This window comes from Sylvia atricapilla, chromosome Z, assembly GCF_009819655.1.
Source record: "Sylvia atricapilla isolate bSylAtr1 chromosome Z, bSylAtr1.pri, whole genome shotgun sequence".
NCBI classification, from domain to species: domain Eukaryota; kingdom Metazoa; phylum Chordata; class Aves; order Passeriformes; family Sylviidae; genus Sylvia; species Sylvia atricapilla.
Genome location: NC_089174.1, coordinates 36198867 through 36221445, shown reverse-complemented (window position 1 = coordinate 36221445; position 22579 = coordinate 36198867). Strand labels below are relative to the sequence as shown.

Genomic DNA, 22579 nt, shown 5'->3' with positions numbered 1-22579 from the left:
GTCTTGTGTCTTGTCTTGTGTCTTGTCTTGTGTCTTGTCTTGTGTCTTGTCTTGTGTCTTGTCTTGTGTCTTGTCTTGTGTCTTGTCTTGTGTCTTGTCTTGTGTCTTGTCTTGTGTCTTGTCTTGTGTCTTGTCTTGTGTCTTGTCTTGTGTCTTGTCTTGTGTCTTGTCTTGTGTCTTGTCTTTTTCTTTATTTCCTCCTTTTTTTTTCTTTTTCTTTTTTTTTTTTTTTTGTTCTTGTTTCTAACACGTTAATGTAAAAACTAACAACATGTTGATTAAACATGCTCATGAGAGCTCCTTCCCACTTTATCCAGTTAATTTGTATGCCCTTTTTATCTGAGCCAAATAGTAGTACTGAGTGGACAGCTGAAGGAGCTGAACACCTGTTTCACCTCAGAACAGGCACTATTCAAACAGGGCACTTGCATCTCGCCATGCAGTTAAGTTTGTGTCCTATGACTTCTGAGACTCTGGACATCCCTTGCTTTCCCTTTAGGCAGTGGCCTCAGGATGGTGGCTACCAGTGGGTAGTAACTGTGTCAATACTGCTGAAGTTTTGCTGCACAGCCATGAAGCAGCTGATAGTGAGAAGAATATGCCACCATCATAGTTTTTCTTGGTTTCAATAACCTAGAGACACAAGGTCCTCTGATATTACTGATACACTGTTCCATCTTCTACATACCTCCTAAAGTTAGCCTGTAAATTACTTCTCTTCTGCATGGTCACACACTCTGAATGAAATAAAAACATAGCTGAACATGGATGGAGCTTCTAAAGCACTCTGTAGGCCCATTTGTTTGTTGGCAAGACTTTGCAACTAAGACTTTGCAATTATGACTGAAATGCAGTGAGTGCTTTTCCTTGCTATTCCAGCTAAACTGCAAGTCATTTTCCTTTTTTTTCTTTGCCTCCTCTCCCTTTTCTTGCTTTCTGTGCAAGGTAGGTGGGTCATGATATACTACATACTGTGGTATAAGAAGATTTGATACATTTTCTTGGAGTCTTGGACCATGCGCAGTTTTTATTATATCTAATTTTTAATCCACCTGGAATCACCAGATCTTTTGTCATATGGGTAGATTCTGCAAGTTCTTGTATTCCTAGTTGCTGCTGAAGAACAATTTTAATCTAAAATGTTTAGAAACAACATCCTGCAAAACTAAATTGGTAGTTACAAAAAAGAAGTGGGAGGCTAGAGGAAAGAATGTGAAAACGTCAGGCTTGATTCCTTAGTTTATTTCTCTATCTTTGTATGTACAGGATATGATGGTGTTGAATTTTCTTTTGACTGTAGCTGCTCTTGAAGCAGTCAAGAAGAATGATGATTTTTTGTTTATGAATGACTTTTTCTCATATATGTCTTTGTGTAATAGCTGTATGTGAATTGTTCATGTAAAAGTTGAGCAGTGTGTGGTACTCCCTCTACTCTTTTGAGTAGAGGAAATCAGATTGATTTGAGAGCTGAGTTTTCATACTGAATTAGTTTAAGGTCAACACTGGGAAGTGTAGAGCCATCAGAATTGGATGGGCTAAATTTAAAAATTGACCTTGTATTCAGAAAGATTGTAGACTCTAATATTTTGTATATTTATGTTTTGTGGTTTTTTTAAGCTCAAGTACTGAGCTTTTCATTTTTCTTACCTTTAACTGAAATTTTGGCAGTCTCTGCAAAGTACGCACTCCTCTTAATACATGTAAAACTAGGGAGGTGTTTGTCTCTGTGTGTGTCTAGTATCTGTGGCTGACACAGGACTTCTATGATACCAGCATTGTTAGAGCAGCTAAACTTGCTATTCCTTGAATATATTGAATATTCTGGCTAGGGGGAAGCTTTCTGTTTGCTTTGGTTAATCTGCTCTTCCTCAGGGTCGAGTCATGGATCTGGAAGGCAAAGTCCGCAGGGCAGCAGCCGAGAGGGGGGCTGTGGAGCAAAAAAAGAATGAATTCCAAGGGGAGCTAGAGAAGCAGCGACAGCAGATTGACAAAATCCAGTCCTTGCACAACTTTCAGATGGAAAATGCCAACAGAGTACATCAGGAAGAGAAGGTAGGGCTTTTTCTGGCCATAGTTTTCTGTGAAATGGTGGTTTACCAAGACATAATGCAACAGAAAGTGATGCTCATGTGTTACAGGTTACAGTCAATGTTGGTGTGGCAAAATGTTTTATGATGATATAATATTGAGAAAATGGACCTTGAATGGACCTTTTAGCATTTGTTGTATGACTTTGAAATACTAGAAGCTGCAAGTAATAGCAGTTCTGAATGAAATTGTTATCTTCTCTATAAATCATTACTATGCTTGGATTGTCCCTTCACTTTCTTTCCTGTATACTAATGTTTTAAAAATTAAGAAAAAGAGAAGGACACACCAAGAGATACATTCCCAAATATATTTGTAAGCATAAATGGTTGATGTTAATTTCTAAGTGCATTACAAATTTTGTGGCATCTTGGCTTTCTGCCTCCAAAACTCAGTATTGGGAAGATATGAGAAGGTAAGCCTTCCACAGCAATGCTCCTGATAGTTCAGCTTTGCCAGGGTCATAGTATTCCTTTGTGAAGAATGTGAACAAAGCTACGTAAATACCAGTGTGTGTAATTCCAGCTGTGTAGTATCTTGCAAACTGGTTTGTTGTGTATTTTCCTTGTGTTGCTGGTACTGCTTTGATTGCAGTTGTTAGTTAGTCAATAATATCACTTTTCTCCCTATTAGCAGAGGTATGTAGTTGGGAGTATTCGATTGCTTCTCCCATGGAGTCTCTTGACTGAAGTTTACAGATCAGCTTTCCAGGACTATTAAGTTCAGCAGGCTGAACAGACAGCATCTCATGATGGTAATAGGTACTCTTCAAGTAGCAGGTTCACTGTGACGGGATGGTTTGTTCCTCAAAACGTGCTGCCTGAGCAAAATATCATCAGATTAATCTTTGAAGAACTTAGCGGAACAAAAATTGAATAATAAATGGAAGGTAGAATGTGCACATCAATGCATCATATATCATTAATTTATTTTGAAATAATCTTTACCCCAAGTCTTAAAGCAAATAATAAACCAATTCTTTTTACCTCTTTTGAGACAAATAGTTTCCTTGATAATTTCTCTCTTCTCTTTGTGTTCAGTCTTTGCATATACTTTAAAAAATTTGAAATATAGTTTGTCTATTTATCTTTTTAATGGTTGCATTTTTAAAAAGATGTCTCAGAATATTCAGACAGGATTCAAGTGAGTAATCAATTTTGTCACTTCTTCCCCCTATTACTGGGTATTGCTACTGAAGGCTATGGCATTTTCTTGCATTCTGCTTCAGTCCTACAGAGAGTGAAAACACATGAGTAAAAAAAAATATTTAAAGGTAAGAAAAGGGCAAAGGTAATTGAGTATTATTCTTCCTTTCCATAAGTAGATATCACCAGAGTTACTAAAAGACATGGAAACTGTAATGTTGGGAAAGATGGGACAGGAAGGTCTTATTGATATGATTGTCTGGTAAGAAATACTGGAGATATAAAATCTGTGAGTGAAATAGAAATGAAATAGCTTTGAGATGTAGGCATGGCAGGCAGGAAGAGGGTGATTACCTAGAGATAGGCTGAAGGACAGAAAACAAACGGACCGAAGAATGCAAGCCCGTCTCCACCCTGCCAAGGCATCAAGGAAAAAGTAGATAAGAAGAGTAGTCTTTAGAGTTTAGAATATAAGATGATATGGTAATTTAGTTCTCATAGGCTGCATGCAAAGTTTGTAGGTTTTGTATCTTGCCCCGGTTGGTCACTGTAAATTAAAATATTCAACACAAAAGGAGATAAAATGTGTTGGAACAAGGTCCTCCTCGCTCTCTTGCTCCTTCCCCTCTTGCTGCTCTCCTTTTTCCCTACTCTTTTCCCTGTGTTCTGTTAGCTCTCTTGCTGCTTCACCCCTTCTCTTGCCCGCTCTCCCTCTTTCCTACTGCCCTGACCCTGGCACTCTTCTTTCCTCCCTTACCTCATACCCCCTCTCTCCCTCTCTCTTTGGGGTTTTGCTTCAGCCAAGGCTGGTGGCTGGAAGCCAGCCCTCTTTACCCACGGCCCTTGCAATAAAACCACGTGTTTTAGAATATCTCAGGTCTGCAGAGTTCCTTGTCCCTGCCCTCCACGAATGCCCTTACACTGTAAGGGCTGGCCAAAGAGTTTACAGCATAGACTAGGAAAATGGGCTGATGTTGAGAGATGGTGACAGGACCTCATCCAAGTGTTTAAGGAAGTTTAGTGAATGAAATATTACTTCTGCCAAGCATGATGTACCACCTTCTTGCTTCAAATTTGTGGCATCACATGAATGGTAGGTGGCACCACACAATCCTCCTTCCTTGTGGTATTTTTGAGTCTAGAGGACATACAGGAACTATTCATAAAATGTGGCATCCATACCAGGAGAAGTAGTGAAAAGTATTTTACAGAAATAGAACTACTGTTGGACATGAGATGAAATGTGGTGTCTGAGGAACAAAGTGGCTTCTGGAAAAGAAAGTCTTTCTTCTGAAGTATCTTGGAGTTTTCCCCTGAAAGAGTCTATGATAAAGGTGAGGGAGACAAGCGCACACATTCACACCTGGAGTTGCAATGGCTTGTAGAGATAGTATTGCAAGGGTGAGTGACAAGGCAAAAGTTACAAAACAGAAATACACTGGTTAAATTGTTCTACTGTGGGGAGGTCCCCAATGGAGTTTTGGCGTGCTGTGAAAGGCACAGAAAGGAGAGCAAAATTCACCAAAGCTGTGCAGTAATTTTTCTACAGGAATCAGAGTGTGGTTTACAGGCTGGACAAGAGTCAGCAGAGGAGAGCCATCATAGTCATCTCCAGGATTCCAAAGGGTACAGAAAATGTTTGTGGCTGGGAGAGACAAGGCAGGGTTGTCCTGCATTCACTGTTGTGCTTCAAACGCCATCATCAAGTCGTAGTTGAGACTGAAGCAGAAGGTAGTGCTCTTCATGTCATAGGTGGTGAAGCTGCAAGTGTGTGGCATCCATAATACCCAATTGCAGTGGGTATGTGTAGGTTAAAAAGCAACTGGATGACCTTGGACAAACACCTAACCCACCAGTACCAAGGTGTTTGTTCTGTCTCCAAGTGTTCCTCAGGCAGAAGAAGCTGCTGCTAGGAAAACACTGTGCCTTATGGCTGCTTTGGAATTCATTTGGCTTTTCAGTGTTTGAGGTGGGATGCTGGGAAAGGTGGATTTTGAGGCCAATCTAGTAGCAATTCCTTCCTCTTAACTGCTTTTTCCTCAATCACCCTAAAATACAGTTGTTCAGTAATGAAGTAGTCTATGAAGCTTGCTTTGAAACCCCAGGGAGTGATGCCCTAGGAAAGTGGTGCACTGGACTGATTTCCTGTCTTCTGCATTTTGTGACTGGAGAAGAGCATGTGTCTCATTTGGGAGCCTGAAGTGGTAGGGTGCACATGTATGTGCCTGTGCATCATTTTGCATCAAATTCAAAATTTGCTTTTCTTATGACACACAAACTAATATCCTGCAGAGATGCTGCTTGGTTTCCAACTCTGTTTTAAGAGTAGGGAGAGCTGTGTTGCTGGAAAGCTGTGCATTTGACAAAAGAAGGCATGGATTCATCCACTGTAATTCAGGAATGCCTCTGATGCAGTGGTAAGAAAGAGAGGGGAAAGCTTAATTCTCCACACTAATGACCTTTATTGGAAGAAGTTGTCTAGCATCAGAGATTATTCTACAGAGGCGTGTGGAATATAAGAAAAGACAGTTCTTGAGTGCTTTTTTGTTTGTGTGTATCTATATCCATGTATAAATGTGTTTTATATGTTCATATCTTGTATACACACACATGTCCTTGTTTTTTGGCTTTATGGATTGCAGTCAAATCTTGGATTCCTGGGAGGCAAGTGATGAATTCACCCTTTCTGGTTATGGGAAGCTTCCTCCTTGAGCTGAACTTTATTTACTCTTTGAGGATTAGTAGCTAGTATTTACCTAGTCAGGAATAATGAATGCAAATCCTGAGACTCGCAACTCGTTTTACAAGCATTTTACAAACTCTGCAACTAACTAGAGATCTTCAAGTCATAAACAAGTTTTTGCGTAGTTCTTGCTGTTCTTAAAAATTAAAATGCATTCAGCAGTTGTATAGGAATGATTGGTCCATCTCAAACTTCCCACTTTTTCAGGAAGAAATTATGGTTCTTCTGGCTGTAGAAGAAACTTATATCTGAGGCATGCTTACACAATCTGGACTTCTAACCAAAACCAATTCACAAGCAATGTTTGAGACCCATCATTGTTGCAGTTCATCTCTGCTCACTGTCTTATTACTCTGCTGATAAAATACAGAATAATTGTAATACTGATTTACTTTCATACCAGACCAAAGCACCAGTAAGGTATTTGCCCAGTTAAAGTCATTGTCACTAGCAGTGCAGTAATCACTTTGAGTGAAAATCTGCCTTCTTTTGTAGTGCAACCCTCTCCGTGCTACTTGAAGGATGAGGGCATAGAAGGTAGGTAGTCTGAGCCTGATACACTGTGCGGGGTCACCATTCACTGTGGCAGTGTAGTTCTCAAAAATTGCTCCTGTAATTATTTTCTTAGGTCTGAGTATGTATGAAACACTACTGTCACCAGTCTACTTTTAAAAAACCTGCTTGAATTTTTAAGGATTAGTGTAGATTTAGGAAATGGCTTCTGGAAATCCATACAGAAATAGAATGACAAGATAAAGTAATCTTACAGTCTTACATGAACACTTGATAACAACAGTGCAGGAGTGCAAAAGGGCTGTTTCTAATCTGTAAGCAATTTTGTAAAGAACAATATTCTCTGTGGTTGTTATTCAGGACTTGTAACTTCTGGGATGTCCAGACCCACATGAGTCTCTTTGAAGAGCTAAACAGGACAACAGTATGTTTAATATCTCTTAACTGCATGAGTATGATTTTTGCAGTTGGTAATTTTCTTTGGATTTGCATAAATCATCTCCAACCTAAATCTTGTTTTACTGAGAAAGGCCAAGATTTGTGCATTCTGTGTGAAGCATATTACTGTCCTGTTGCTCAGTATCTTTTAACACTGGCCACAGATGCTCTCTGGACCCCTCCCTCTGGGAAAATTTCAATTACCAGCACATTCTTCTGACGCAAAGTACCTATTGGTATGCAGAGAGTCGACTCCACTCAGAAGGAATTACAGTAGTCTGTAGGAGAGAGTAGAAAGGTACCTTTTCCCTTTCACTGAAGGCTGTATGTGTTTTTGGTTGTGGTTTTTTTTTTTCTTTTTTTTTTTTTTTTTTTTTTTTTTTAACCCAAACAGAGCTGTGTCATCTAGTTTTGGAAAAGCACTGAGGTAAGGAAGCACTGCCTCATGTCCCATGTTTGCCATAGCACAATGTTACTAAGTTAGCAAGAGAAATCAGTATACTTCCTCATAACAGGTACAGCAGAAGTCTAGAAGATCACTTTTGTTCAAAATACATCTTCACATGGTGGGAAGAAGAAAAAAAAAGGATGGTGTGCAGCTAGCTGAACTAGACAGAAGAAATTCAGAGTATATGTTGTTTAAAGTTAATTTTTGGACTCTTGCTACCTCCTCACAGCTAAGTGAATGGACAGAAAGTCAGAAGGTGCATTAGATATACCTTTGGAAGTTTTATATTAATATTCTCATATCATATAATTTAGCTTTGCTTGCATTGCCTAATATTGGGGTTTTCGTTAAACGTAACAGTCAAGTAAAAGTCCTGTTGTTTCACAGGCTTTTTTTCTCCAATCTGCTTGCTGTTGTCCAGTACACATAAAAGTAATTTTGTATCCATGTGTGTCAAATACCACCCTCCTGTAGTGAAATTTTAAGAAACTAACTTTGCAGTTTTGGTAGTTTTGAAGGCAGAACTGCACATGTCATGGTGTGCATGCCCTTGTGTCCTCTGTGACAGAGCAGAATCTAGATTGCTTTTAGCACAGGCTGTGAAACAAGGTTGAGTCTCAGATCTTTGGTGGAACCACTCTGTAGAGACAGAGGTAGTTGTTTTGGGCTTGGGTTTTGTTGGGTGTGTGGGTGGTTTGTTTGTTTGGTTGGTTCGTTTTTGTTTGGGGTTATTTTTTTGATTGGGTGAGGTTGTTTTATGTTTATTGAGGAAAAGTGCAATTCCTGCATGGAATTCAGTTTATTGAGAAATAGATTTAAAGGAACAATATCTCCTCCATTTTGAGCTTGAATTTTTTTGTAAGGCTTGCTTCAATTGATGTGCCTCCACTGAAATATGTAGTACAATGATTAACCTTAAAGAGAAATATTTCCTTAAAAATCTTATTTATGAACTTTCCCCCCCACACTAATATGCAGTTTAGCTGTTAGTCTCTTGTCCTGGAACCAAAAAGCTTTTTGTGGCTGGTTGTCATATTTTAACATCAGCTGGCAACTAAATACCATGTAGCCACTTACTCCCCACATCTCCCTCTAGATTTTTGAAGAGAACTCTGTTGAGATAAGAATAGTGTGATAACTGAGAGGAATAAAACCCAACAGAAACAAGACATACACAATCCGGTTGCTCAGCATCTGCTGAATGATGCCTGACTTTCCCCGCAGCAGCTATTGCTGCCTCCTAGCCAGCTCCCCTACTTTGTGTCCTAATGTTCTGTGGTATGGAATGTCCCTTTGGCCAGTTTGAGACACCTGACAGAGCATTCTCCTGGTTTCTTCTGCACCTGCTGGCTGGCAGAGCATGGGAAACAGAAAAATCCTTGCCTTAGTGTAAGCACTACTGAGCAATAACTAAAACATCAGTGTGTTGCCAGCATTATTATCATGCTAATGTCCCCATAGTGGTGGGGAGTTGTGGGAGCGTGCAAGGCAGAGCTGCTCTTTTTCTTTGCTGGAAGGACTTAAATTATGAGTCAATCATTAAATAAGTGCCCTGCTTTCCCCTGATTAATTATAAATGGCTGATTCTGCATGTATAGATCTTACCTTCCTGTCTTGCTTTATTCACAGCTTTGTTGTTACCAGCTGAGTTACTGATCCTGTGGCTTATCTTTGTCTCCTTTGTGCTATATTTGTGAATGCAAAGCCCATTTTTTCTAGAGTTTTAAGTGTTTATGCTTATCAGACTATTTCCTTTCTTTTTTTCTCTTGCAGTATCTTGTTATGCTTTTACATACACCGCATACAGTCAGTGTTAGAAAGCACCTATGTCAGTTGAGTGTGCTCAGTTTAGCTTAATTCTTCATAGTAACAAATGCTGGAGGAGTTATTGTAGTAATTCCTCTAGGGAGTGTGTGTGTAAAGAATATACTGTTTGGCACTATTCAGATCAAATGCATTTATATAGTTCACAGTATGTGCTGAAAACAAAAACTTCAAATAATTTATCTCAATTTCCTCATGCATATTTCTGGGTTATGTTTTATTATTTTTGAACAATAACTTTATGTTTCGTAAGTGGAATAAGACTTATGTAGACATGTTCTGTGGTGAGTAACAAGTCTTTGGGAGCTGTCATTAAAAAATTTGTGGTACAGCCAGAGCAATTTGTTTCCCACACTGCTGGTGGAAGTGTGACTTTTGAGTTTTGTTGTCTGAGACCCTGCTGTCCACAACATTGTCTTCAATCAAAAGACTGGATTTTATCCTCTTTGATAGTCATAAAGACCTTTGTGCAAACATGTTTACAAATAGAATAAGCTGGTTCGATATTACAGAGTTACTGTGCCATAGAATATCACATTTTGATGTAGTGATAGGATGATTTTCCAAAAGCTGGATATTTCGCTCCTGGGGATTATAGCTATTATTTTGTGGCCTGGATAAAGTTTAAAATGTGAGTTTCTTTCTAGAACTGAGTATTGGCATGTGTCTGCTGGGTGCTTCCCAGCAGTTTTCATTCTTGGCCTCCATAAAACCCAAAAAGTAAGTAATGGTTGCTTGATTTACAGTCACAAGGTGAAAATCAGTTAGCACTTGAATGGCAGGAGGAAGAGTGTAAGTCCTGATTATTGACTTAGTCAGATTGGAGGCTGGCAGTTGCAGTACTGTGCTGTAAATTATTAAACAGTATTTCCTGCTCAAGTTAAACAGCTAACTAGAATTTAATAGGTTTTTGCCTGGACTTCTGCCCACACGTTCAAGGAGCTGGGTGTGACATTGTAAGAAGGAAGTTTTATTTGCAGTCCAGGAAGACCAAGGCAGACTTCTTTGTCTCCCTGTCATGATTCAAAGAGACATTTTTTAATGCAAAGTAATTTTTTTTTACTTCAGCTAATCCCAGTTATCATTGTCATAATGTACAAAACATGTAATACTTATATGTTTTACTATCACATAAGTGATCCTGGCATTTAGAGGTTTCATTCTGAGGAACCTCCCCAAATCCCCCATTCCCACCCACTTCTTCTCCCCTCCCCTCAAATAAAAAGAACCAAAACCAACAATGCCCTACAAAAAGCTGTAAGAACATAAAATTATAAAATTTCTCTATCATACTGATTTTTCTAGTCCACTGACAGTTTCTGGTAATGTCTAATGTTGTATTATCCAGAAAATTATAATCCTGGAACAACCTGACTACATTGTCTACACAGCAACAAAATTTGGAATTTCTGCTGAAACATTAACTTCCTTTCCCCAATAAACCGGTGAAAACAAATGAATTTTGTATTTACCTGTCCTATGAGAAAAGAGAGGGAGAGATATTTAACAACCCTACATATGAGTTGTTACTAGTTTTTGAGTTCCTTTTTGCTTTTTAATAAAGGAGCATTATGTTTTTTTCTTGAGGTTTCACAGTGGTGTTCAAAGAATATAGAATGCTGTAGAAATACTTAGCAACAGTTCAATGAGCACCTCTGTGAAGTGGGACTCTTTAAAAGGTTATCCAAAGACAAATCTACTATTCTGCTGGGTGCTAGCCCATTCACATTTATTGAACACTGCACTTCACCTAATCAACTGGCTCTTATTACTGTAGCCTTTGGGAAGAAAGGCACTAACAGTGCTGTCAGTGTTTCAGGGTGACTTGGGCAGGTGGAGTGGATGATGTTACTTCTTTTCAGGTGTGGACACACACAACAGTACTAGAGCAGAAACTTTGGGGAAACAGGAGAGTTGATTTTCTGGGATCCTTGAAGAGTTCTGAAGTTTTCCAGGACAAGGCTAATAGGGGAACTGACAAAGAAGCTTGAGAAATACCTTCCTAAGATTAGACTGGTTTGTTTCTGAAGAGTCAGTGGATCTCTTTTTTTGTATTCTTAGGAACTCTTCTACATCAAACTTGGTAAATGTTGAATATGAATCTGAGTTGTCCTAGCATCTGGCTCACAGGAATCATGTCACCTAGCTGTGACTTGATTTCAGGTGTTTTGGCATATGGGTGTATATGATATGGTAGATGGAGATTGATGAAAGAACAGACAAAACAAGTTCCTATGTTGACTACCTCTTCAGAATGAGAGGGAGAGCAAAGTGAGGGAGTGGAAGAAAGCCACTCCAATATGAAAGCAATTGAGAAGGTAGGTAGAAAAGGGATACAATGCAAGGGCTTCACATTGCTTTCATGGAGTTGCTTTATGCTGAATGATTAATGCTTTCATAGCTCATCTTTGCATGCCTGAATGCAGGTATATTGATTCCTCAGTAAGAGGGTAATTGATAGTGAGGTGTGATGTTGTGTTCTTCCTTCAAGAGATAAACACAGTCAGATAAGTCTGACTGTGGTTCCAGTTGTGAGATTAAATTAGAATAAAGTGGCAAGCAATTTTGTATCTTTAAATTCCTTTAAATTCTTCCTTTTTTCATTTGTGCAGTGATATGTTCCCCCGCTCCTCTTAACTGGAAAATCTGGGTTAAAATGAATGTTTGTTGTTTACAATAGGAGATCTGTAAAGCATCTAAAAGGTTTTGTTTTGCTGTGATACTGCCACAATTTTGACTCACAAAAGGTATATGTTATTTCAAGTGCTTTGACAGGTGCTGTTTGTAATGGTACTACAGGTCCTTCACAATTAAAACACTGTTTTTTGTCTTGCTTCTTTCAGGCAATGCTGATGAGTAACATCACAGTAAATGATCGACTGATTCAAAGTTTACGAGGTATGTTGTATAACCCCTGTGAATCTCATATTGACTTTTTAGGCCTCCTGTTTTTAAGACTTGCATTTTTCAGTGGTCTTTTGAGAACTGACTTCTTCAAGTCATGGGGGTGGTACAGGAGCTGCCATGACTTAGATACTTCATCTGCATAGCTCCAGTTAAATGTCAGACTAATCTGTCTCAATAGTGAGATTTATCCATGTAGTCCTTGATATAATACTCCTAACTCTTATGATATATTAAGGAATAGAACTAAGTTAATACATTTTTTCTTTGTTTTACTTGGCAGCATATTCTTGCATTGTTCCCTTAGGTGTGGGGTCATGCATTTTAGCACCAGAGGAATTCACAAATCCTATATTAAATAAGAAAAGTCAGTCTAATTAATTTTTATCCATGGTAGAGCTTCAAAATTTTCCTTAGCAATGTATTCCTCTGGAGGTTCTTGGGAAGGAATCCTATAAAGAAGTATGTATGTTGTGGTATTGTCTTCTGGTGTCCTCTCACAAAGGTTTCTGTCAGGAAGGAAATTCTAAATCATAGATATCTTTGATGCTAAGGAACATGGCTATAAATTGCATATTATTCAGGGAAGCATTGCAAGCTTGTCTGTATATGACTGATAAATGTGAATGCTGTTTCATACTGCGTTCTGATTATGATTTCATAGACTTAAAGATTTTCCATACTGCAACTTAGCAGGGTTTGCAGATCAGTTCTGCGTATTCCTTAAGAGGAAAAGTAGGTAAAAGTATGCATTATACTGTTTTTGCTAATATATTACGCTGAAAGGTTGTTCTTTCCAGATCCTGTGCACCCTTGTTGAAAAAATTCAGCAATTATCTATGCATTTGTGTACAAAATGTAGTTTGCATGACAGATGAAATTAATTTATCATTCTTATTATAGATTTGTTTATTGATGTTTCTGTTGTAGAATATGTATGTATATGTGTATTTTGATGGATATTTTAATCCTGCTTTGACCAGAACACTTGAAAGATTTACAGACAGAATATGGAAAGCTACAGCTGGATGTTTACTGGTTTCAGAGGAACCAGACTAACCTTCAGAGGAAATTCTCATATGACTTGTAAGTATGCTCTTTAGGAAAGATGACTTCCCGAATTATAATGACTTGGTCATAACCCAGAATACTCTTGTGTTTGCTATAACTCTGTTAGTCAATACAGGTTTTTAAGGAGAAAGTAACATCTGACACATCTTCTAAAATTTCTCAGAGTTGATCTTGGAGAAGAGCGTAAACTCTCCAGTGTTTTCATCTCTGTGCCCAGACACTTCTTAATGTTCCTTCTATTGCAGGGGGATAAAGGTAGCAATATTATCAATTAAGAATTGTGGGGGAAAATTCACACATGGAGAGGCTAAACTGTGAATAAATCAGAATTGCAGTAGTGGATTATCTGATGAGAAGCTGTACCTTATTGAGCTGACAGAGGTCTTGGGAATTTCTGGTACCATCAGACTCACGTGCTTTGCTTTACATGGCATACTTAGTCATGGCTTTTTCTTGAGATTTTCCACTGAATTGTAAAGCATGGATAACTGAACAAAAGTACTTATCAGTATCCTTACACTAAATGCACATTTCTGGTATTTCTAGGAATTTCTCCTTGGTTCTTTCTGCTTAGTAGTATTCTTGTCTCCTCTACCTGCCTTCACAATCTGTAGTATCTTCTCCCTTGTGCATAGATATGAAAAAGCAATAGAATTTGCTGTTTGCATATTCTTATAATGATGTTGCATCAAGAATGTAATTGTTGTAGTCATAGGTGTTTTTTCAGCAGCCATTGCTTAGCCAGGTTTTGTAGGAATTATGATTAAAAGTGGAACACAACGCTCAAAAGAACTTGAATTCTGCAGGCTATGCTTGAAGTAAGTATTTTCTTCTTTTTGTTTTCCTCTCATTTTAGAATTAAGGATTGATCTTAGTCCTTCTGTGATGCTTACTGACTACCAGTAGGTTGTAACCTTTTTTTGGATTATGACTCATGTAAAAAAGATGACCTAGACAGATTATATTAGTGGAGCTGTAATTTAAGGCTTCTAACAGAAAAGTAGAAGGAAGTTGGAAACTTTAGTTTGTACCTGCCTTTCCATAAGCTGTGTTGTTTATGTGTCTGTTAAGAGGCCTTTTCCACCTCTATGTTTGTTGTGTACTGTGGTTGTTAAGCACTCTCTGTTTGCTGTGTAGTTAAATGATAGATCTGAGACTGATGGACCTCTGTTGGTAGTTCAGTGAATCTGTTTGCCAGTGTCTTCCTTTTAAGTCTGAGATCAGCAGGAACAAATAGATCTGTATATAGCACAAATGTATCTATTTGCTGAACTGTCATGTTCCACATGAGAGGTACACCTGTGAAGCACTGGATTGATACACACATGCAGGGAAGTGATACAAAGCAAATGTAGTTAGTCTACATTAGGAAACATAGACTTGGGAAAACTTGAAGATTTATCACCCATGTCTGGTGAAGTGTTTACAAGCATGGGTCTGTTGAGGAAATCACTGACAGAGCACCCCTGCTTGTGGTAGTGTACCCATAAAGAATCCCTTTTTGTTTAAGAGGGGAAAGTTGTATTCAGACAGCGTGGCTCCAAGGTCTGGGCTAGCTCAAGGTTAAGAGTGAAGCATGATACAGTGGTAAAGATGAGTTTACTTTTATGAGGTTAAATGTAGAGACAGGCATGATAAATCAGCCATGTGGTAGCTGAACAGGGACTCCGTTAGCTAATCTGCTTCTGGTTGGTCTTGAGGCAGGTGCACCATTTCCTGCAGAGACTCCATGGGAGTCTGTAAAGGCAATTATTTCAGCCAAGGAGCTATGCTGTCTTCACTAGCTTTGCTGCATCATACTTAAATGTTCGTTTTCTATTTCTAGACATTTTTCCTGAGAGTACAAGTGAAAAAAACAAACTTTGGACTCGAATTTTCATAAAATAATTTATAGCTTCAGTATGTTGCAGCATTCACACAGTTCTAGCAGGAACATGTATTTTTAAAACATTGCTTGTTGTGTACCTTTAGGGAGGATGCTGGAATGTTAATATATCTCTCATGTAGTATTTTGCACAACTAACTTTACCTTGTGTTTAGATAATTGTGGAAATGGATGTTTGATGGTGTTCCTCTTTGCTGTATGCTCACTTAATATTGCCACTTTAAATGCTTACAAACAACCTTTTCACAATGTGACTGTGAGCTTAGAAAAATAAGAATTATTAGAAAGACTCGACATGTTCTTTTTAATCTGTCTTTCTCCTCCCTTTCACATTAGAAATAAACCATTGAGTTGCCTCTCTGTTCTTCTGCCTTGCTGGGAAGGGGCATTAGACCTGATAAGGTCTTCCTTCCTTTTACCTGGATTTGCACTTTATATTGCAAGTACAACTTGTGCAAAAATAGAAGGTCCATATTATTTGTATAATTGAAAATGTTATAAAAAGATGACAGAAGTCAAATGTCTTTTTTTAGTTGGCACATGCTGTTAATAATATTTTTTTAGACATTCAGTTACTATTCTGTACTAGACAGTGGTAAAAGCAGTTGTGCATATGGAATGCATAAGAACAAAATTTGTGAACTTAGAAGAAAAAAAAAATCATTATTGCTTCTTGTACCCAAGTCTTGAAGTTTCATCTTAGCATTTTTTAGAGCAAGCTTAGTGTTTTCCATGCAGAAGTCAGCAGGAGCTCTCTGGCCTTACTGGCGTTGTGTGCAAAAGGAGCGCGTGTTCCTCAGCAGCTGACTTCACAACATACCCTTGATATGTGCTGTGCATGTGATATGTGATATGGTCATGGTTAGAGCTTATTCAGCAAAGGCTGACTGGTACACTGACCCATCTCTCCTGCAGCAGCCAGAGTGAAACAGAAGCCTTTAGATTCATCTTTTAAAATCATTATTGGATATATTCCAATATTCCAACACATTACTGTTCCCAAGAGCTTTGTTGCATCTTTAGAAACCTTCAGAAAGATTTTAGAAATCCCTAAAATCTAGCATCTTTAGAAATCTTGGTATGTGTAAAAGGTCTGATAATTAGTGTGATATTTTCAGACTTGAGAAGTGCAAGAGTGTGAGTGCAGAAGTAATCTTTTTTGGTAGGGTTGAAAGGAGAAGGTGATAGATGCTCCTGGAGAACAAAGATACTCTCTTTCTCATGCTAGGGATAGGCAAATCCAGAAGGAGAGGAGAGGCTGCACATCTGTTCCTATGCATGCAGAGTACATCTGTACATGGCCAGGTATGCAGAACACATGAAGCATGAATGCTCACAACACGGGTAGTCTCATCCCTCTCTCCTGAGAGTGTGTGTCTGCTACTGCAAAATGTGCTGGAGGGGTGGTCTAGTTGGGATGTCCCTCTTTCTAAGTTTGTAGTTTGGGCTCTTCTCCACCTTTGTGCCTCTGTGCTCCTTTAGGCTCATGGATCTTTGGATGGGTCTGGAAGGCTTGGGCTTGGATGGTGGCTCCTTTGATGGGCCTGGGAGCAGCTGGGGAGGGTATTATTTGGGTATTATTACATCTTTTTCAAACTTACAAAGTATTAGACAATTAATATGTTGTCTCTGATGTTCACCAGTTTGAAGCATGGCTTATTTTCATGACTCTTCCATGTATTAGCATTGTCAAATCAGACTTTAGACTGGTCTACAAGAAATCATAATAAAGGTAATTAGTCAGTTAGCATATCTGTCTGCTACTCTTCTTCCTTTCTAGGTGTGAACTACAGAAAGGATTTTTTGCTTTTGAAAAGCAGGGTGGGAGAAGAGTGTAAGTGCGATAAAAATTAGCCACTTGGTGTGGTAGAGTGCACACAGCCCAAGACCTCCTTTGGGTTATGTACTTATTTGCCGCTTGAGAAACTGCAGCATGCCTGTCTGAAACAGCTGCTGTTGCATGGAGGGTATTTACACTCAGAATAACACTGGTCAGAGCCAGAATCAAGAGAAATTCATGTCCCTTCTTAGTCTTAGTGATGGGGACAAGAAACTTGCAGTATGTTGACCATGCTGGTGTACAAAGGTTGCTGGAAAAGATTTTGAATGCAGAAGGATGTTTGCAAGGTCTGTAGCTGATTGTATTTGTAAAAACTGGAAATTACCTTTGAGTGGAAAAAGACAAAGGAGAGAGAGAAAGGAAAAAAGGTTGTAAAATCCCATCAAAGTTCTTTGCTGCTAGACCAGCATGGAAAAGAAAATGTGGTCCCCAGCCTGCACTACCCTACTTGGGTAGGCTCTCCAGGGCAGTGGGTACTGACAGTGACAGTAATTTTTCACCACATTTTCTCCTTGTATGATACACTTGCCATTAGGAGCCACGCAAAACAAACTGCTGTTCCAGTTCATAGTGGGGTCAAAGCATACTTAGGGTCATATGGTGACTAGTTTCTAAGGTTTCAGTGTGTGTATTATGGGGTAATGCTTATTTTGATTTGTTATTCACCAGGTCTTGTTCTTCCTCTGATATAAACTGAAATCTATAAAATGACTTATGAAGAGAGTGGGAGAAAGGATGATCTTGCCCTGACAGCGGCCACTTGCCCTGAGAAACTGAGAGTTGACAATGACAGGGCATTGCACAGGATTCCCAGAACATCCACAGAAGGGAGAACACTGCCCTGGCAGCTTTAGGAAAAACACTGTTGCCAGCAGCAGACCTTACCTAGGAGTTAGGGAGCTGTGAGGAAAAGGCAGGCTGCAAAGATGGAGATAGAAGACTGCTATCACAAAGGTTAAGGTGCTAATGGTGCTGTGTAACAATTAAAAGTATGTAAAAGATATACAGTGCTTGCACCTTTAGGATATATTCCTTCTGGAACTTACAGTAGCTACTAATGAACTCCATTTCTGTAACATATGTTTTGTTACATCTTGCAGCACTGTACTTTGCTGAAATACTGAGTTAGGGTGTTCAGTTTGCTAGCAGTAGATTACATCTGTTTTACTATTTCCACTGGTACTTTTCTATTTCCTCTTTCTGGGTAAAATCAAAGTATGAATTTCTGTAATCATACTAGAAATGCTTCAAGGATCAAAATTGATTTTAACTTAACTCAACTGGTTAGCAAAGAAGACGCAAAGAAAAAATGTAGCTTGTTCAGCTGGTGAAACAAAAGTAGTTTAAATTAATATCTTTCAATAGAACTTGCTTGCACTATGAATTTGTCCTTAGGACTTAGGTCAATGCCTCATTTTTTCCCAGTGACTTCTCAAATGTAAAGCCAGGTAGTAGAATTAAAGAAATAATAAAATGTAACGAAAAGATAGATGTATTGAAAAAAAATTAGATAATTTTACGAAAGCACATTATAGAAGAGTCCAGATGAGAGTTAATCCTCTTGTTCCTGGTTTTTTTCAGGTCTCAGTGTATCAATCAGATGAAAGAATTAAAAGAACAATGTGAAGAAAGGATAGACGAGCTTACAAAAAAGAGTAGTGGTGTTCCACAAATCAAAGAAAACAAAGACTTCAAAGAAGATAGCCAGGTATGGTTTGGATAATTTCTTGAAAATACTTTCTTTGTAATTCTTAAGTGTTTTTTCACCTTTCTGTTGTCTCCTATTAGCATTACCCCATTTCATTAAATTTTTCACTCCTTCAGCATTTGTTGTTTCTGATCTATGGGAAATGGGATGATTTCAAGAACAGAACAAGGAGATGTCTTGTAGGACGCTCCAAATCACTGTGTCTCTGAGATGGGCAGAATTTGAGAGGTGATGCTGGAAGTCGTGTGGGGTCCATTAAGGAGTATTTTCATGACTGAACTTCAGTTAGCAATACCTTTTGACTTTGTTAAAGTACTTAGTTGCTTTGTGTCTTAAGGATAAGGATAAATTGTGAATTACTTCAGAGAAGTAGCAAACCCTGACTATTGTAGTCCAAGGTTCATGAGCTATGAGTTTTCACAGAAGTCCTTTATGTCAGCATTTTACCATAGAAATAAAGGGATAATCAAATGTCTTAACTGTTTGCTGTTGGATAATCTGAGGTGAAGAACCACAAATTGATCATTGCACCTATTGAAAGCTCACTAGGGTAGGGCAGGCTTGGCAAATATGTTGGCTGTGTGTCAGCTGGCTTTTTCTCCTGGGCTGCAGAGGGTGGCAGAAAATCCTGAGAAAAGGAAATTCCAGTTCATCCTGTTGTCTTGGTGTGTGATTTATTGATGCTTCTTCATGGATGTGGTCAGGGATAGGATTTGATTGGTTAAACTTGATAGGGATGGCCCTGGAAAGAGGCAATCAAGCTCTCTTATTTCTGTACCAAAATAGCCCTTTCTTCAGGATAACTGAAGAAACAGAAATTTTGGAAGTTAGACTTTATACATGTGGCTGCAGAGGGGCCTTTCCCTCTTCCTGGGTGGCCTACTTTCATTACAAAGGCAGTGGGTGTTTGGTGGAATCTAGCCTTTTCTCTTTGGGTAGGAGAAGGCTAAATTGGATGACTTCAGAGGTGGAAAGGAATGAATCTTGGTTTTATAAAGAGGTGAAAAAGTGTGTGAGAAAATAGCTAAAACATCTGCCCAGAAATTCCCATAGGTAATGGTTTCAGTCTGTGTCCAGTCCTTTATGTAAAACGGGGGAAACAGAACTACTCAAGTGTGTGACCGATTATCCTGGGAACCTGCACTAATGTGAGAACTGCAACATGAATGAAGAATTAGAAACAGGAAGTGCTATCCAGTTATGCTTTAAAATAAAAGTTAGAGTTCTTGTCAATATTTTCTATCAACAGTATTGCATAAGTAGATAAAAAGTAAATAATAAGTATATGATCACAAGTAAATAGAACCTGCATCATTTGGAGATGTATCTTGTTTAAGAACGTTGATCAAGGGAAGACTCTAATATAAAGGTGGTCGACTTAATTTTTAGTGTGGCTTTGCAACAGATTTTAATTACAATTACTTCTGCTAGATTCCTTTTCTCTGTTTATTTGTTTGTATGTGTTTGTTTGTTTGTTTGTTGCTTTTTTTAACTTCCATTTCCAGTTTGGAAAATAAATCATCTTAGAAGGAACCTGAGGAGAAGCCCCTCTGCAGGACAATTTCGGTCTCCTGCAGGAAGGTGCATAGTTGGAGGCAATTTTTACCCAAAGCAGTTAATCTGTAAGACAGGGCAGGTTCTCTCTTATGTTTTTTTAATGTGTAAATGGGATGGTCTCAGATGAGCTAACTGATAATATAGCTACTGCCTAAATAATTTTGGTCTGCTTGTGTTGCCTAGTATTTATGGCAGTGTTTCTTTGGCCAGGGTGTAACTTTCTCAGTTGTTTCCTTGCATAAGAATTTCAGCCTTTTCCTTTTATAAAAGCATACTTAGTTATGGTTAGTGCAAGATGACCCTGACAAGGTCTATGTATGTTTTTGTCCAGTGTTTTAATCTGGAATAATACTTATTTTTAAGATGCATGTGCTTATGTAATAGAAAAGTCTGTCTTAAAACAGAAAGAAAATGGAGTGTTGGTTGGTTAATAACTAAACAGCTTTTCTTAGAACTCTGTTATTTGAAGAAGTATGTATACTTCTTCGCTAAAGAAAATACACCATGGTCAATTATTGTCTTTTTATCCAGCTACTTCATCTTTAAAAAAATCAGCATATACCCTTTGAATCTATTTGACATTAGGAATTATTTAGACAGAAATGTAAGATAAGTAAAGGGATTTTGCATGTGTGATTTAGAGGTAACTTCTTGCTATTAAGCCCAGGGTCAGTATTTTTGCAGAAAAATTCATGCCCAGCAAAAAGTTAAAAAATGGTCTTATGTTCAGTTTCGGATGATTTCTACTGTAGAGAGTGATCTCAAGGAGCTGAATTATTTATAAAACAGAACCATTTTTAAATACAGCATTTTTGTTTTATTGATTGAAGGAGGATGGAGTTCTTCTGAATAGCTTTACTGCAATAACCAAATATTCTGGAGTAAAATTTGCTTATCAAGCACTGGTAAAAGTTAATGCTAGGTTAGTTGCTGATACTGGACTTCATGGTGTTTGTTCTGGGTTGACCTGTCTCCTATCCCATATATCCCATATCCTGGACTACACTGTTGTGTCTGGCAGCTGCCCCTTCCCTCTCTGGTGGGGCCTGCTGTTTTTGCTGCTGCTTCTCTCTCCCTCTCTCTCTCTCTCTGCCTGCCTGCTGCCTGCCCCTGGCTTTCGCCGCTTCTGTTTGGTTTTTTTTTTCTCCTTCCTTTTCTTTCCCACCCCTGCCCCCCACAAGGTTTTGAACCGGCGCCGGACCTGACCTGACCTGAGAAGTCGGAGAATTCCTGGGCCTGCAAAGAAGCTGCGTACCCTCCCCCATTTTTTTCCTACTTTGGTGTTGGGGAGTGTTCTTTTTCACTGTCAATAAACCGTTTTTTTCCACTTTTCCTCCAAGGCATTTTCCTTCCTGAACCCAGGGCTGGAGGGGGGGGGGAGGGGTGATGGAGGTTTCGGTTTAGGGGACTCCTTTTAGAGGTTCTTCCCTAATTTATTCCAAACCAGGACAGTGTTTACACAAAAAGATCCTGTTCTGCTTGGCTTTGGTGAAAATGAAATAGTCTTCAAAACAGCCAAGTAGTCATGCTACAACTCTGGCTTCTTGGTGACTTAGCTACTTCTTTCTGTGGTCATATTTCTAAATGACTGAATGAACATTTGACAACATAGTGTTTTACTGCCTTCTTTAGATAAATGGGAAGCTACAGTCTTGACAGTACCAATGACAACTGGTAACATAAAACAATTTTTATTAACTGTGAGACTTTCAATACCATAGGATTACCCATTCATTTGTATGGTACCAGACACAAAGAGATTTATATCCCTAAATGTGCATATGCTTGTGCTTTCTCTGCATATTTGGCTTTAATTTTTTGGTAAATGAAACAAAAATAAAAGTGCAACAAAAAAAAAATCCCCATAGAACAAATGGTTTTGTTACACTCTGGGTTTTTTTTCACCAAACTGGTACAAAGCAAAACGGGCTTCATGTGTATTTCATGTTCAGTGTTCAATGTTTGCATGAATTGAATTGACATAGCTCTCTGCCAGTTACAGAATCATAACATCATGAAGGTCATTAAAGACCTCTAAGATCCTCTAAGTCCACCCATTAACGCAGCATTGCTGGGTGCCAGATTTTTGTGGCACACCTTTTGAAAACTTCCAGGAATGGTGATTCCTCTGCTTGGACAACCTGTTCCAATGCCTGACCACCCTTTCCGTGAAAAAAAAAAATTCCTAATATCCAGTTTAAATCTCTTCTGGTGCAACTTGGGCCCATTTCCCATTGTCCTGTCTCTTGTTACCTAGGAGAAACTGACCCCCACTTTGATACAACTACCTCCTTTGGGTTGGCTCTGGAGAGCAGTGATGGTAATGCTGTGAGTTGATGATGACTGGGAGAGCATTCTGGTTTCCAGTGACCATCTAAGTCAGCAGACATTTTTTTGGAGCCATCAACTGTAGCT

General features: G+C 38.7%; 1 protein-coding gene across 2 annotated transcripts in view; it reads left to right on the top strand.

The window, feature by feature from the left end:
- Window positions 1–22579, top strand: part of GOLM1 (golgi membrane protein 1) — a 36460-nt gene that overhangs the window by 7603 nt on the left and 6278 nt on the right. For both annotated transcript variants that reach the window (XM_066338778.1, XM_066338777.1), the window contains 4 exons: window positions 1873–2052; window positions 12043–12097; window positions 13087–13189; window positions 18481–18607. In XM_066338778.1, coding sequence (XP_066194875.1) covers window positions 1873–2052; window positions 12043–12097; window positions 13087–13189; window positions 18481–18607 — 465 coding nt within the window. The remainder of the gene's footprint in view (window positions 1–1872; window positions 2053–12042; window positions 12098–13086; window positions 13190–18480; window positions 18608–22579) is intronic.